Source organism: Centroberyx affinis, unplaced genomic scaffold (assembly GCF_046629955.1).
Source record: "Centroberyx affinis isolate AG114_WGS23_722 - 3 ecotype Tasmania unplaced genomic scaffold, CSIRO-AGI_Caff_v1 ptg005927l_1, whole genome shotgun sequence".
In the NCBI taxonomy this organism is placed as follows: domain Eukaryota; kingdom Metazoa; phylum Chordata; class Actinopteri; order Beryciformes; family Berycidae; genus Centroberyx; species Centroberyx affinis.
Window position 1 is genome coordinate 74,096 of NW_027283013.1, and position 13,536 is coordinate 87,631.

The 13,536-nt window shown below is 38.3% G+C and overlaps 1 protein-coding gene across 1 annotated transcript in view; it reads right to left on the minus strand.

Moving 5' to 3' along the window:
• Positions 1-13,536, minus strand: part of mybbp1a (MYB binding protein (P160) 1a) — a 38,991-nt gene that overhangs the window by 18,051 nt on the left and 7,404 nt on the right. Inside the window, exons 8-15 of the mRNA XM_071547451.1 lie at positions 11,620-11,737; positions 9,555-9,844; positions 8,167-8,277; positions 7,951-8,076; positions 5,029-5,238; positions 3,123-3,231; positions 2,718-2,811; positions 443-600 (exon numbers count right to left, since the gene is read on the minus strand). Of these exons, the coding sequence (XP_071403552.1) occupies positions 443-600; positions 2,718-2,811; positions 3,123-3,231; positions 5,029-5,238; positions 7,951-8,076; positions 8,167-8,277; positions 9,555-9,844; positions 11,620-11,737 (1,216 nt within the window). The remainder of the gene's footprint in view (positions 1-442; positions 601-2,717; positions 2,812-3,122; positions 3,232-5,028; positions 5,239-7,950; positions 8,077-8,166; positions 8,278-9,554; positions 9,845-11,619; positions 11,738-13,536) is intronic.

Genomic DNA, 13,536 nt, shown 5'->3' on the forward strand with positions numbered 1-13,536 from the left:
AAAATATCTTCATATCATCACGATATGATTCCACTGAAAGACGATAAACGATAATATTGAATTATCACCCAGCCCTAGGTACAAGCATAGGTGATGCCTTCTGTCCAGTAAACTAAACAATTTCTAATCATATAGGATATGAAATTAACAACACAATGTTAGAAATAGATCTGAGCTGTCAGTGTTTTCAACAGTTGAAAATAGCAATTGAATCCAATAATCAAACAGAAAAAAGGGAAGAATGGACGAACCCGTTCTATATAAAAAAAAATAATAGATCATATTCAACTACTGTCAAATGGCACACAAGCATAAATAACAAATCTATGTCCATAAAGTGATCAGGCAGCTGATCACTGAAGATCTACTTTAGAAGGTTATCCAATTATGATCGGTGGCTGATTGATCAGTGTATTCCTTATTTTCCTAATGTATTACTTACATCCAAGATGGCTGTGAGGGCTGTTGCAGTAACATGGGGGCAGATGGAGGAGAAGACTGTCTTGCAGACCTGTCTGATATGTCGGCTGGGTTGGGACAGCAGGGACAACAAGATGTCCACCATCACCTCCGCCCAACCGGGCTCCTCCTCCTCCTCCTCTCTGGCTGCAGGAGGGAAAAAGCACATTTAAATACTTTATCATTTAATTTATTATTCATTTTTGAACTGAGACAGTGCACATTAACCACTCCCAGGTTAAACGTGGCAGTGTTAGGGTTCATTTTCAACTGTAGTCCCTGTGGCCAGATGTTATATAAAAACACAACATGCAATCATCTGTACAGACACAGGTACAGTACGGATAGACAGACAGGACAAACATGAGGCAGTCTACATACACACAAGCTGGCACACCACCAACATGTAAGCATAGACATGTAAGCATGCCTATAGCAACAAATGTGAGGTAATCGATACACAAACATGCTGAATTAGCAGCAGATATGTGAGCACATACACACAGTAGCAGATGTAGGTACACACGTAGCAACAGACATGTTAAACACACACAGGGCAAGAGCAGGGAAGCATTACATGCAAACAAGCCAACACTGCAACATACAAATAAACAGTCAGACACAAAGCATCAGTAAGTGGAGGGAAAAAAGGAAAAAAGAAAATGAGGAGAAAATTAAGACAGCAAATTAGTGTTGGGCCTCAAAAGGGGTTAGGTTGACAAACTTTATTAGAAATAAGCCATTTATTTAGACTATGTTTAAATATGCTGTAGGTTTTGCTACTGTGTATGTGCAGTGGGCAGGGTATTCCAAAGATGTGTGGCTCTCACTGAGAATGCTGACTGACCAAGCTTTTTCTGACCAAAAGAGCATTTTCTTCTTTTTTCTTTTTTCTCCCAAAACTTAACCTTTGGATTTCCATGGCAGCTAGACAGTCATGGCTGGCTGTCAAAGGAGTTCTGATAGGCCAGCTCAATGAGTGCGCTTATCGATTATTCAAGTGGTCATGTGAAGAGATGAAGGCCATGATCGCATTGTGAGAAACCTGATAAAAACACCTAGGTTTCTGCTTAATCTTCCGAATTATTCTCCGCATGTCAGATTTCAAGAGAGAACAAGGTCCCCAGAAACGGTAAACATCTAACAGCATGGTGACCTGCAAGACTCACTTTTGCACTGTTTTGCAACCATAAGTAGTGCAAAGTAATGAAAGATAGATAGCACACTCTTGCCTGCCTAAGGCAAGATATACTACAACTTGGCGGATCAAGAGGCCACATTTACACCGGCCTAAGTGCAGATTTCAACCAGCAGATGATGCCATGGTGCTACGGAAAGCTTGGCACACTCTGAAAGTGTTTGTCACATTTTACATTGTGTAGCATGCTAAAGTTATAGCCTAAGTGGTATATACAGTACTGTACAAAAGTCTTAGGCACATGTAAAAGAAAAAAAGATGCTTTCAAAAATAATGAAATGAAAAGTTTCTAAATATCAAAACATGTACTATAAAGAGACACTAATGCAGAAAAAAAAGAATAAACATCTAAGAAACAATTTATAAAAAACTACTGGGTGCCTAAGACTTTTGCACAGTACTGTATATTAAACTATCAACACTAAAGTCACTGAATACTAAATTTTGAAGGCAAGGGTTGGAACCATGGAACAAAAAACATTCTCCTGCATGTAACAACTACAACAGTGCTCTCACCTAGCTGCATTTCATCCATGGAATGCATTTTCGTCCACAAAATGCTCGTCATTCATTTCACAAAATAAATTTTGTGCCACAAAATGGATTTCATACCACAAACGATACTCTGGTAATGAATAAATCCACATGAATAAATAATAAAATTTACATATAAGCTTATTTCGTCCACAAAATGAAAATAGCATTTTCATAAGGAATGTGTTGTTTCTGCATTCTGTGAAATCAAACAAGGTGTTTTTGGATTTAATTGAACGAAATGCATTTTTGTCCACGATATCCAAAAACACTTGTGCACAAAATTGATGTCTTATGAGACATCTATTATTTACAAAACACTAACATTAAAGCTGGCAGTACTTCTCAAAATAGAGAGCTATGATAATATGTAATTATGCCAAGCTCAGTTTGGCTCAGTTTGTCTTGATTCAACAATGCGGAAATAGGCCCGTTTAAAATAGAACATAGCGCTAGGCTTTCTCCACCAGTACTTGATGATCTAATGAGGTGGTAACATCATCGTGGCTTATATGTGAAGCTTCACCTTGTTGCTTCTTTTTCTTCTTGACCTTCTTCTCCTGGGCTTTCTCCATGCAGTTCTGGAGGTCCTTCATGATGTCCACCAGCTCCTCAGGGGCCTTCATAGTAAACACACCACATTTAAGACACTGTTCAGAGGATTATCGTCTTCATTACTAACTCTTATTTTCCGAGTTTTTGAGAAACTACACCAACTACAGTATTTCTCTCAGCATTGCATGCAGGCCATACATTGTTTTGTATGGTACAACAATAAGAATAAAACTATTATTGTATCATGGCCCTAGTGTTGTGATAATATTTGGAAGATTTCTGCAATTTCCCTTCCCAACAAAGTAGTGCTGAAAACGTAAGTGCCTTTTTGTTTGTTGTGCTTGATAATTGTCCTGCTGAGCAGAGCATACTGTACCTTGAAGAGGTGCATGCCAACCAACAGGAAGACCTGTTGGAAAGCGTTGGTCTCTGCAGTTGGGCCTTTCTTGGCTCGCTTTATTAGGCTGGCCACTGACTCAAGCATGCTGGAAGGAAAGACACATTTAGTTTACAATATGTCGTATACTATTTATGTATAGGAAGCTGTCGAAAGTGATTGGATCAGAGGTGGGATAACATTAAATGGCTGAAGCTGGCAGTTGAGCAGAGGTTAAAAGATCAGTTTTTGCAGAAGTGGCGTTATGAGCTGAGTATAGAGTAAAGAGGACTTTAAGTTTGAAAAGTATCTACTTTGTGAAAACAGGAGTAGGAGGTATGGCCAGGCTATTTGTAATTTCCGAGTTTCTAATAGCAGAATTCCCAAAATCAAAATAAGGTCTGGAAAGGAATAAAAGTTTTTGTAATTTATGTAATGACAACTGTCTGGGGGATGAATATCACGTTTTGTTTGAATGTAAAAACACAAGCATTGTTGAGAATAGAAAGAAGTACCTGCCAAAATACTTAAAAAAACTTATATTATTATTGCAGACAGATAAACCAAGGATCGTATGTAAACTGGGTGCATTTTTGAGTAATGTTCTGCCTCTCTTTAAATGACTTAATTTGTGCTAAAGATCTATTCTGGTTGTTTACCATTGTACTGCTGTTTTGTTTTATGTTTGTACTCCATACCACGATGTGTGGTCTAGAGTAAATAAAATCTGAATCTGAAAAAAATGAGTAAATGAAGGGTTTGGGCAGCTCGTTTGATATGGGAGAACAGTTTAGGCCACTCACTGAGGTAAATGGCAATAAACAGAATCACACTGACAATTCCACAGGGAATTCTAAAGATTTGTGAGCGTTCAAGAGGTTGTGAGCGTTCAAGAGCTGTATAGGAAATGTTCAACGATTAGTTATGCTTGTTGTGGGTTGGATTATGATGCTCGGAGCAAGCGTCAAGGACAGACTCTCAAGAGATTCTACCAATTAATAATCTGTATGCATCCATCTTAATATTAACATTATTTCAAAGCACAAACAACTAAGCATGCCACCATTTGGCCATCCTTCAGACCGACTTTCACTGACTTCCATGAAATTTGGTGTGAATGTTTGAAGTAGAGCGGCCTTATATTAGGTTTCGTAATGATTGTACTAACCTGTTTGAGATATAAGGCATTATGTGATAAGGGAAATCATGCCCCATGACAACAGTCACAACCAAATTTCATATACTGACTTATACTCAGAGAGATAGAATGGTGAAAATGTCATGACATTTGCTAAGCCAAATTCAGCAACAACAATGTGGGCTCCCCCTACTGGTCGACATGGCTTTACACTCATGTTAGCTGGACTCATATACTGTATGACCTCCATGTAGTTAGATTGTGACAGTTACAATCTATGTATATGCAGCCATTTGGACTGGTGGCGTTTCCTTTAGTTTGGCTGTTACCTGTATTTTTATACCTAAACATCAGATACAAGGTCAGTACTAAAGAGTACTAAAATATCCTAGTCAAGCATAAGTAAGGCTGATTTACCAATGTCCAGTTTCTGATGCAATGCTTATGGAGAGCCTAAAACAGTTTCACTCTGTAATGAATGTGATTTAAAATAGGGCTGAACGAGTCTGTAGAATATGATGTGTAGGCCAGGACATCTCTGCAGCACCACAATATTTCATTTAAAATGGTATTTTGACACACATTTCGCCTTTAACAAATATTGCACCTACAACAGTACAAAACTTCAAGTCAAAACATACTTTAAAGTGTACAATACACAAAAGTCTACTCAACTGCAGTTATAATCATCTTAATGTTCTTTGCTAGCTCATCTTCAATTCTGTTGTAGGATCATAGAGGCCATGCCAAGAAGTTATCTTTTCCTACCTGTCCCAGGCCTGTCTCTGCTCAGGGCTGAAGGGCTGAGTGCTCTGGGCATATTTCGGCTGGTTGAGCAGGACTTGGGCATACTGGACCAGGCAGTAGATCCACATTGTCCCATCGGCCGTTACGCCCAGAACACGCCTCTGGCTGATGGTCGCCACCTCAGCCGTCGAGTCGCCGATGACTGGCATGTGGTGCATGGAGTGGAGGAGCCTGGAGGGTGGACAGATGGAAATCAGCTATGCAGCAATAGTTCACCACAGCATAGCAGTATAACAAGACACTAATACAGCCTCTTGGTGTTTGGCCAATATACGGTTCCCACTGTGGCCCTGATGTGAAATTCCATGACTTTCCAGTACAGTAGGGCTGAAAACTATCTAATGTATTGAATGTGTCAGACAAGTTGGAAAATACATTCTACACAATGCACAAAGATCTGCGAATCTGTGGTTGTCAAATTTTACATTTATCTGTCATTAAATTAAATATTAATAAGTGGTGCATAACCAACTAGCTTGTCTATGTGGTTAGCTGGGTCCCAGCATGTGATTTGATGTGGTTAATCAATAATGCTGTTTAACTTGTCATCAGGAATTATTCCTTCCAGTCAAATTCTGCTGTCTATTAGCATTGGGATATTGTCATAAAATATACTTATCATTTCAAGTCTACAAATGAAGTCAAATAAATAATTTGCACATGGTAATGCTCACAATACACATTTAAACATCAGCTATGTGAAGTTTCAATTTACAAACCATGACCTGCCTATAAACCCCCAGGTAGCAAGCATCCAAAAAGCATGAAGCTGGTTTTCACTTGTTTGTAAATCAGTCGGTTACTTAAAGTCCTAATGCATCTGAATTACCCAACCACTGAAAAGGTTGAGGGTCACCCTGCCTTAAAGAGCTGCTAATTCTCGAATAGAACATTTTCGTTTCCCATGATGGTATAAATGCTTTTCAGAGGCTTTTCGCCCCAGACAAGAACACAATTCTAAGGGAAACACTGAATACTTGTAATTTTTTGGCATGAAAATGGTCAAATTTAAAGACAGCACGTCAGGACAAAATATCTACTGGATATTGGTATTGAATCGATGATGACAACAGTTGAACCATAATGTAGGCCTACATTTTCTCTTGAAGACATGATATGTTTTGGAGGTCCACTAGTTACCAGTGAAAACAAAAGGTAGTAGTTGACCACTGGCTTGTTATTTTTTCAGGTTGTCTTTGATTCCCAGTGAAGTTATTTTTGTTACTATCGTTACTACATGTGGATTGGAAACACACTGCATTTAAATGTAGCTGTTAATGTGGCCAAATGTATGTCTGTCCTCAGGAATTGGTTTAGGTGATCTTCAGTGCAACTTGGGTGTATTTACTAGGGATGGGACGATATGCTTATCTCACGATGCGATCCGATACACGATATGGGGTTCACGATTCAATACAACCACGATACGATGTAATAAATAAAAGTTCAATGACAACAAAGTCTGACTGTGCAGAATTATGTTTATTTCTCAGCCACAAATCTTTCTATCAATGGCTCGTTCGACTGTAAACAACAATTTTAAAATGTCAAAAGACAAAGTGCAAATATTATCATTTGGATGGAGAGCTATTTACACCAGGATTTTTCCTCTGTCCAATTACTATCTGACCACCCAGGATGCATGTTAATGCAGGTGAAAAGAGGGTCATTGTCACTTACTGTTGCTACATTTTTATGCAAGGACTAGGGTTGCAAAGGGGTGGAAAATTTCCGGTAAATTTCCGGAAAGTTTCCGGTAAATTTCCATGGGAAGTTAAGCTGGGGAATTTTGGAAATATTTCAAATTGGAAACTTTCCATGGGAATTATGGGAATTATGGGAATTTATGGGAATTTATGGGAATTAACTGGGAATTGAGGGTAATTTAATGGAAAGGTATCATATCCAAGCATAAATATTTGTTTTGTTATAAGCAGACATCCATCCAAAATAATACAATTAAAACAGATTTATTTGTAAGTAGAACTTTATCAAGTGTTAAATATTTTATTGAACAATCAATTCTTTCATTGAAGAACACAAACATGAATGTTGAGTTGCATGTAGGGGGCGTGGTCTCAATAGCCCTGCAGTAAGCAGTGTGCTATGTGCATGTGATTGAGGAATAGCATAGATATTCAACTGTACTTGCATGATATCTGGTTGTTTTAGTCAGGATTATGCTAAAATATATTTTCCCCAACTATATTTAAGTTCCCTATTAAGAGCATACCTTCAACTTAGTAAATTCCTGGTTTATTCCCGTTTATTCCCATAAATTCCCGTTAATTCCCATAAATTCCCGTTAATTCCCATGGAAAGTTTCCAACTTTGAAAATTCCCGGAATTTTGCAACCCTAGCAGGGACTTGGTTCACTTGGTTGCTCGAGCAACCTGGTTGTGGGTCGATGTAAGTAAATGTCATAACTGTGTTTCAATTCACCGACAAGGTTTTCTAGGGCTGGCACTGTTCTCACCAGCCAAAATTAACTAAAGGAGTAAATGCTTTTTTACCTGTTTGTCAGTCAGTCAGTCGGGTTAGTCAGAGAGGGGGTGAGTGGGGAGCCCTTATTTTCTGTTGACTGTAGTAACGCTTTGTTTTTCTGCATCACCCTGCACTAATCTATACATGCCACATTATTTGATGTTCATCATACTGCAAGGTAAGCTTCATTGTATTACAGACTGTGCTTGTAATAAACATGTTTGATTGGAGCTAGCGCATCAAATGGCTTAGCCTCCCCCACTTGGCCTCTTAGCGACTAATAACTTTTCTCTGATAGCTGTTACACAACAGTCATCAATACCTGACATTTAAGTGATAATTGCCATAGCTTGTTTGCTGAATTAATAGTGAATGTCAGGGTAGGTTACAGTTCTCACCCAAAGAAGGAATTGACGAGGATGGCTCTGGTTTTCTGATCAAGTTGTACGGAGAGTTTGCCCTCAGTCTCTGGAATGTCTGGAGTGGCCTTCTTGGCATTGAAGAAAGCATGGAAAAACACAAACCTGGAACAGCAACAACACAACAACAGCTAATTGTCATTTCTTAATGACACTACACGCACATGACAATGCTAGACAAGACGTAGGTCTGACCTGGCCACATCCATGACAAGATCCTCCTCCTTCTTCACCTGGTGGTTCTCAACGATGGAGGTGAGCCGAGGAACAATCCACTTCCTCAGACGGAATATGGACGACTCCTTCCTGAGGAGGAAAAGTCAGCAATTACATCTTTTTCAATCCAAGGATCATTTTTCTACCTAGACGCATCACAGTTCAGAATAGTTTCAAAAAGTGATGGTGAGATCGTATTGCTTACCACGTAAATATCACCTTCCTCTTAAAGGGATAGTTCGGTTTTGGCAGGATTTAGCTATTATTCCTACTTACCCAGAGTCAGACAAACTCGTGGATGCCTTTTTTTTTTATGTCTCTGCGTTAGAGCTGTGACATTGACATTCGATAAAATATGGCATTCATTGATTGCCATATTCAAACATCAAAGGGAATGTTCGATATTGGCTATCCAATTATATTGCCTATTTTGATCACTCAGTTTCACGTGATAATTTTTTTTTTAAATGGACACTGGACTGTACATTTAAGAAAATCTAAAGGCATATAAATCTTTAGATGCGTACAATTAGGGTTAGGGTTAGGTTTACTAGTGGTCACATTCAGTATATAAGATATAAGGATGTAGCTGATGGATTTTGTGTGCTTGCTTCTGATGTGCTGCCTAGCCAGCGACAGGGGGACAAGTCCAGCATGTACAAAGTATGGGTGATCAAAGTTGTTTACAGCGAAAAAGACGATCAGCCAATTTGTTTTTCATTTGTCAGCAATAAGAACAGAATTAACCTTAATAAAAAATAACTCTGCCTTAAGACAGTTTGGTAACACTTTATAATAACCATCATTAATAAATGGTAAATTGATAGTTAATTAAACTTTAGTTAATAGTTATTTTACTGTTAACAAACAATGAAATGATCATTAATAATGTTTACTAATTATTAGTAATGCTATAATTTATGTTACTTTATCATTCATTTGTGTAATATAAAATCATTTGTTTATAAATTATATATTGTATCATAGCTGATAAGAGACGGTAAAAAGGGTAAAAAGCTATGATACAATATATAATTTATAAACAAATTATTTTATATTACACAAACGAATGATAAAATAACAAATTATAGCATTACTAATAATTAGTAAACATTATTAATGATCATTTCATTGTTTGTTAACAGTAAAATAACTATTAACTAAAGTTTAATTAACTATCAATTTACCATTTATTAATGATGGTTATTATAAAGTGTTACCGACAGTTTTTCTTATACAGCAAGAAAATAATGCAAACATGACAGTGTTTTGTTTATCCACACTGTTCCCGGTGCGCCTCCAGCAAGCTTTTTGCCACATGTCACATGATCTGAAAAAAGGTCTATACCCTGCTCTGTCACACTTACTGCTCCCTTCCTTCCTGACTGTCTTTCTGCTTGCGGGTGCTGAAGTCGAGCAGGTTCTCCAGCTGAGGCTGAAGGAACATGGTCTTCATCCACTCCACGTAGCACTGCAGGGCCGCCGGCTGAAGGTGCTGCACCACCCTCCACACCGAGGGCACCACCGGGTAGCCCTGGTTGGTCAGCGAGGAGAAACCCACCATCACTGCCAGCTGTCTGTCAGGGTCCTTGCAGCCCTGCAGGAAGTCTGACACGTAGGCGTCCATCTCTGGGGCCAGCTTGAAGCGGTCAAGTTTCTGGGGGGTAAAAATGATGAATGTGATTCTTGTGTTAGTCAGTTGCTAATGAGCATGGCTCAGCCAGTCACACAGTCACTTCACATTACCTACAGGGGGTGGACAAAATAACACCTACCCATGTATGAATATCAATTATCTAATGAGTAGGGCCACCCTTCAGTCCAGGGTTCCTACACATTTTCAATTAAAAAATTCCATACTTTTTCCAGACCTTGATTTGTTTTGAAGATTTTGTCTGGTGTTCAATATGATTTACGCAGATAGACACTTTGCCCCTGCTAACTAGGTCATATCACTGTATAGATGAAGATTGTTCTTCACAGAGACAAATATCACAATATGTGAGATGATTGGCAGGGTTCCTACACGGTTTCCATTTTAAAATTCCATATTTTTCCCAGACCCTATGTTCTTGACCGGATTTGATTTTGGTGGGTATTTGATATAATGCATGCTGACAGCGGCTGGGTAATAAGAGCGTCCCTCTATCTGAACATTATTCTTCACATCAACAAAAACTGTGGACTCAAAGTGGCTCTACAACAACATAAAAGCTAGAATTATGTAGGGGTGGGGGGAAGGGTGTGGGAGGCGGAGTGGGCAAGGGGATGGCTCCTTGTCCCCCCTTTTTTTTTGTATTTGTGTGTATCATTTGTATATTTGTATGTTTATGCCACCTTGTGAGGATGGCGTGGAAAAACTAATAAAAAGTTGGTCACAAAAAAAAGCTAGAATTATGTGTGTTTTGGACCTGAACCACAACATTTTCCATACTTTTCCAGAGATTTTTTCAAATTCCCAATCTATTCAAGACCTGGAAATGATCAAATTCATTTTTAATACTTTTCCAGACTTTCCAGTCCTCCTTGTCCTGCTGTCATACTGCATCCTGAACTGTGTGTAGTAGGATTATTTGACCTTTCTTCGAGAAGGAAAGAGGTGGTCTACTTGCTGTAACAGTTCAATGATGTTTAGATCTGCTGATGGGGGAGGCCATGAGGAGTTTGACCAGCAGTGTGTATGGGGGCATTTTAGAACGTGGGAACATTATGATCGTGGGTTGAAGGCTTCCTTTGTCTTGCTTCAAACGTAAACCTGTCTAGATGGAGGAAAATGTCTCATAAAACCAGATTACTTTCTCCATTGCTCAGGGCCCCAAGTTGTGTGCCCCTTACTCCATGTTATGCATCATTGTATGTTGGCCTTGGATATAAGTGGTTTCTGAATGGCAGCCCTGTCATAAACACCAGCTTTGGAAGGCTTGGTACAGTTTTTGTCGAGACTGTGTACATTTTTGAGTCTGTAGTTTGGTGGTGTTTAGCAACTATCCTGTTAAGTGCCTATCTATTTCCTTCAGTGAGCTTCCATTTGCCACCGCTGTTCCTCCTCCTCTCAATATAGTTTGTCTGGCACATGCTACCATGATTTTCCAGACTGTTCCCTTGTTACAATAAATATTTTGGTAGTTTTTGTGATTGTCAAAGCTTTTTTAAAGCTGACACACATACTGCTAATTGGCATTCAACTTAATAGTAGCTGCCTGTAATTGTGATTTGGTTACTTCAAGTACTTTTGATGTGGTGTTTCCATTATTTTGTCCACCGCCCTGGATGTAACATCAAGTCTGAATTCTTTATAACTTAACTGCTACTCATGATACATAAATACATAATACAAGAAAAAGCCATTCTGGAATAACATTTGGAAACATTCAGTTACACAAAGTAAATGCTAAAACTTCTTTATGTGTGTTTTCTATGTAGGCCACTAACCTGAGCAGACACCACATGTTCCCCATAGAGCCTCATCACCTCCCCAGACAAAACCTCCTTCAGCTGGGCCACAGACAGAAAGGGCAGGGCGCTACCCAGCAGACGGAAGCACAGGTAGCTTGGCCACAAACAGGACAGCAGGATAACAAGTTAGCAATATGCTTTTAATATACTGTCAACATTAGTGGTCTGAGTACTTGCTGTAAAATTAATTTCTACATGAGTTAAGCAAATAATCATTTGTTAGCAAAAACTGGCAAACACTCAGAACACTGTCAATGATTGCCATCTGTAAGCAATGTTAATGACAGTAATGCTCACTAGCATAATGGTTAGAGCTGCAACGATTAATCGATTAATCGATTAGTTGTCAACTATTAAATTAATCGCCAACTATTTTGATAATCGATTAATTGGTTTGAGTAATTTTTTAAGAAAAATAAGTCAAAATTCTCTGATTCCAGCTTCTTAAATGTGAATATTTTCTGGTTTCTTTCCTCCTCTATGACAGTAAACTGAATATCTTTGGGTTGTGGACAAAACAAGACATTTGAGGACGTCATCTTGGGCTTTGGGAAACACTGATCCACATTTTTCACCATTTTCTGACATTTTATAGACCAAACAACTAATCGATTAATTGAGAAAATAATCGACAGATTAATCGACAATGAAAATAGTCGTTAGTTGCAGCACTAATAATGGTACTTCGCTAGCTACTCAAAAGCTACGTGTAAGAGTAATCACAATTTGGCAAAGAAATCTCTGGGTTACTTTGCGTTAGCTGCCTTGACAAAACCTAACAATGGCAAAGGCAAAGCTGGTTATCAACTGATCCAGCTACCAATCTAGATATGAGTGCATTCACATGAAAGAGGCGAGGTTTGTAACAAATAACAGATCGAGATTCAGTTTCTGATTTAATGAGATAGATGAAACTATTGATCCCTGTGGGGAAAATTAGGTTGTTGCAGCGGCAAAAGTACTGTGATTCAGCAGGGAAAAGGAAGCACACAACCACAATATAAAAAGAAGCATAAAACAAACAAAACAAACAATAAAAGTGACAGACTATAAAATACAATATATATATATATATATATATATATATATATATATATATATATATGTGTATAAAAATTGTGGGATTATGTAAACATATGCTGCTCACAATTTCAACACGTTAAGTAGACTGTAAAAGTGGGTATGGGAAAGAAATGAATTATTAACGTTTATATTCTTCTCTCAAGGAGAAAAAGCTATTATAATCAATAAATATGAGCAATATAAAGAGACTTGTAAAGTCTCTTGTGAAAAGTAATGCTGCTGCCAAGGCTAGAGAGGATTGCAGGAGGAAAATTGAAGATAGTAAATGTGTATTCATCAATACCACACTGAGACTGTGAAAAGATTTTCTATTCAAAAAGCCTGCCTCATGTCTCCGGAATCATATGAAAGAATTTCAGCATGATTACGATGCAACAGTAAATTCCATTCATTATTGATAACTATAGGCAACTAATGTAAGATACCTGCTGTTTGATAGAAGCCTTCTTTTATAATCAGAGTGGGTAAATGGCCTGGAAATGCTACAAACATTTATTACATCTCTGGTCTAATAAATCATCATGGAAAGCAAAGTGGCTCTGCCGGTCTAAACACTGTTGCCCTGCTAACAGCTCTTCTTCTATCTGCTAATTCAATAGTATCCTCCTGCACAGTTCCTTTTATTACTTGACTCGTTCATTTGATTGCAATGTTTTTGTTCATATTGGGCTTTGGAGATTAAATAGTTACAATAAAGGTTATTTTTTAAAAAGGCCACAGGATCCTCTAAGAGTGGTGACGCCATTTTTCCAGAGAGCCCACCTGGTATTAGTCTGATCCTTGTTTGTGAATGTGATGTAGAAAATAATT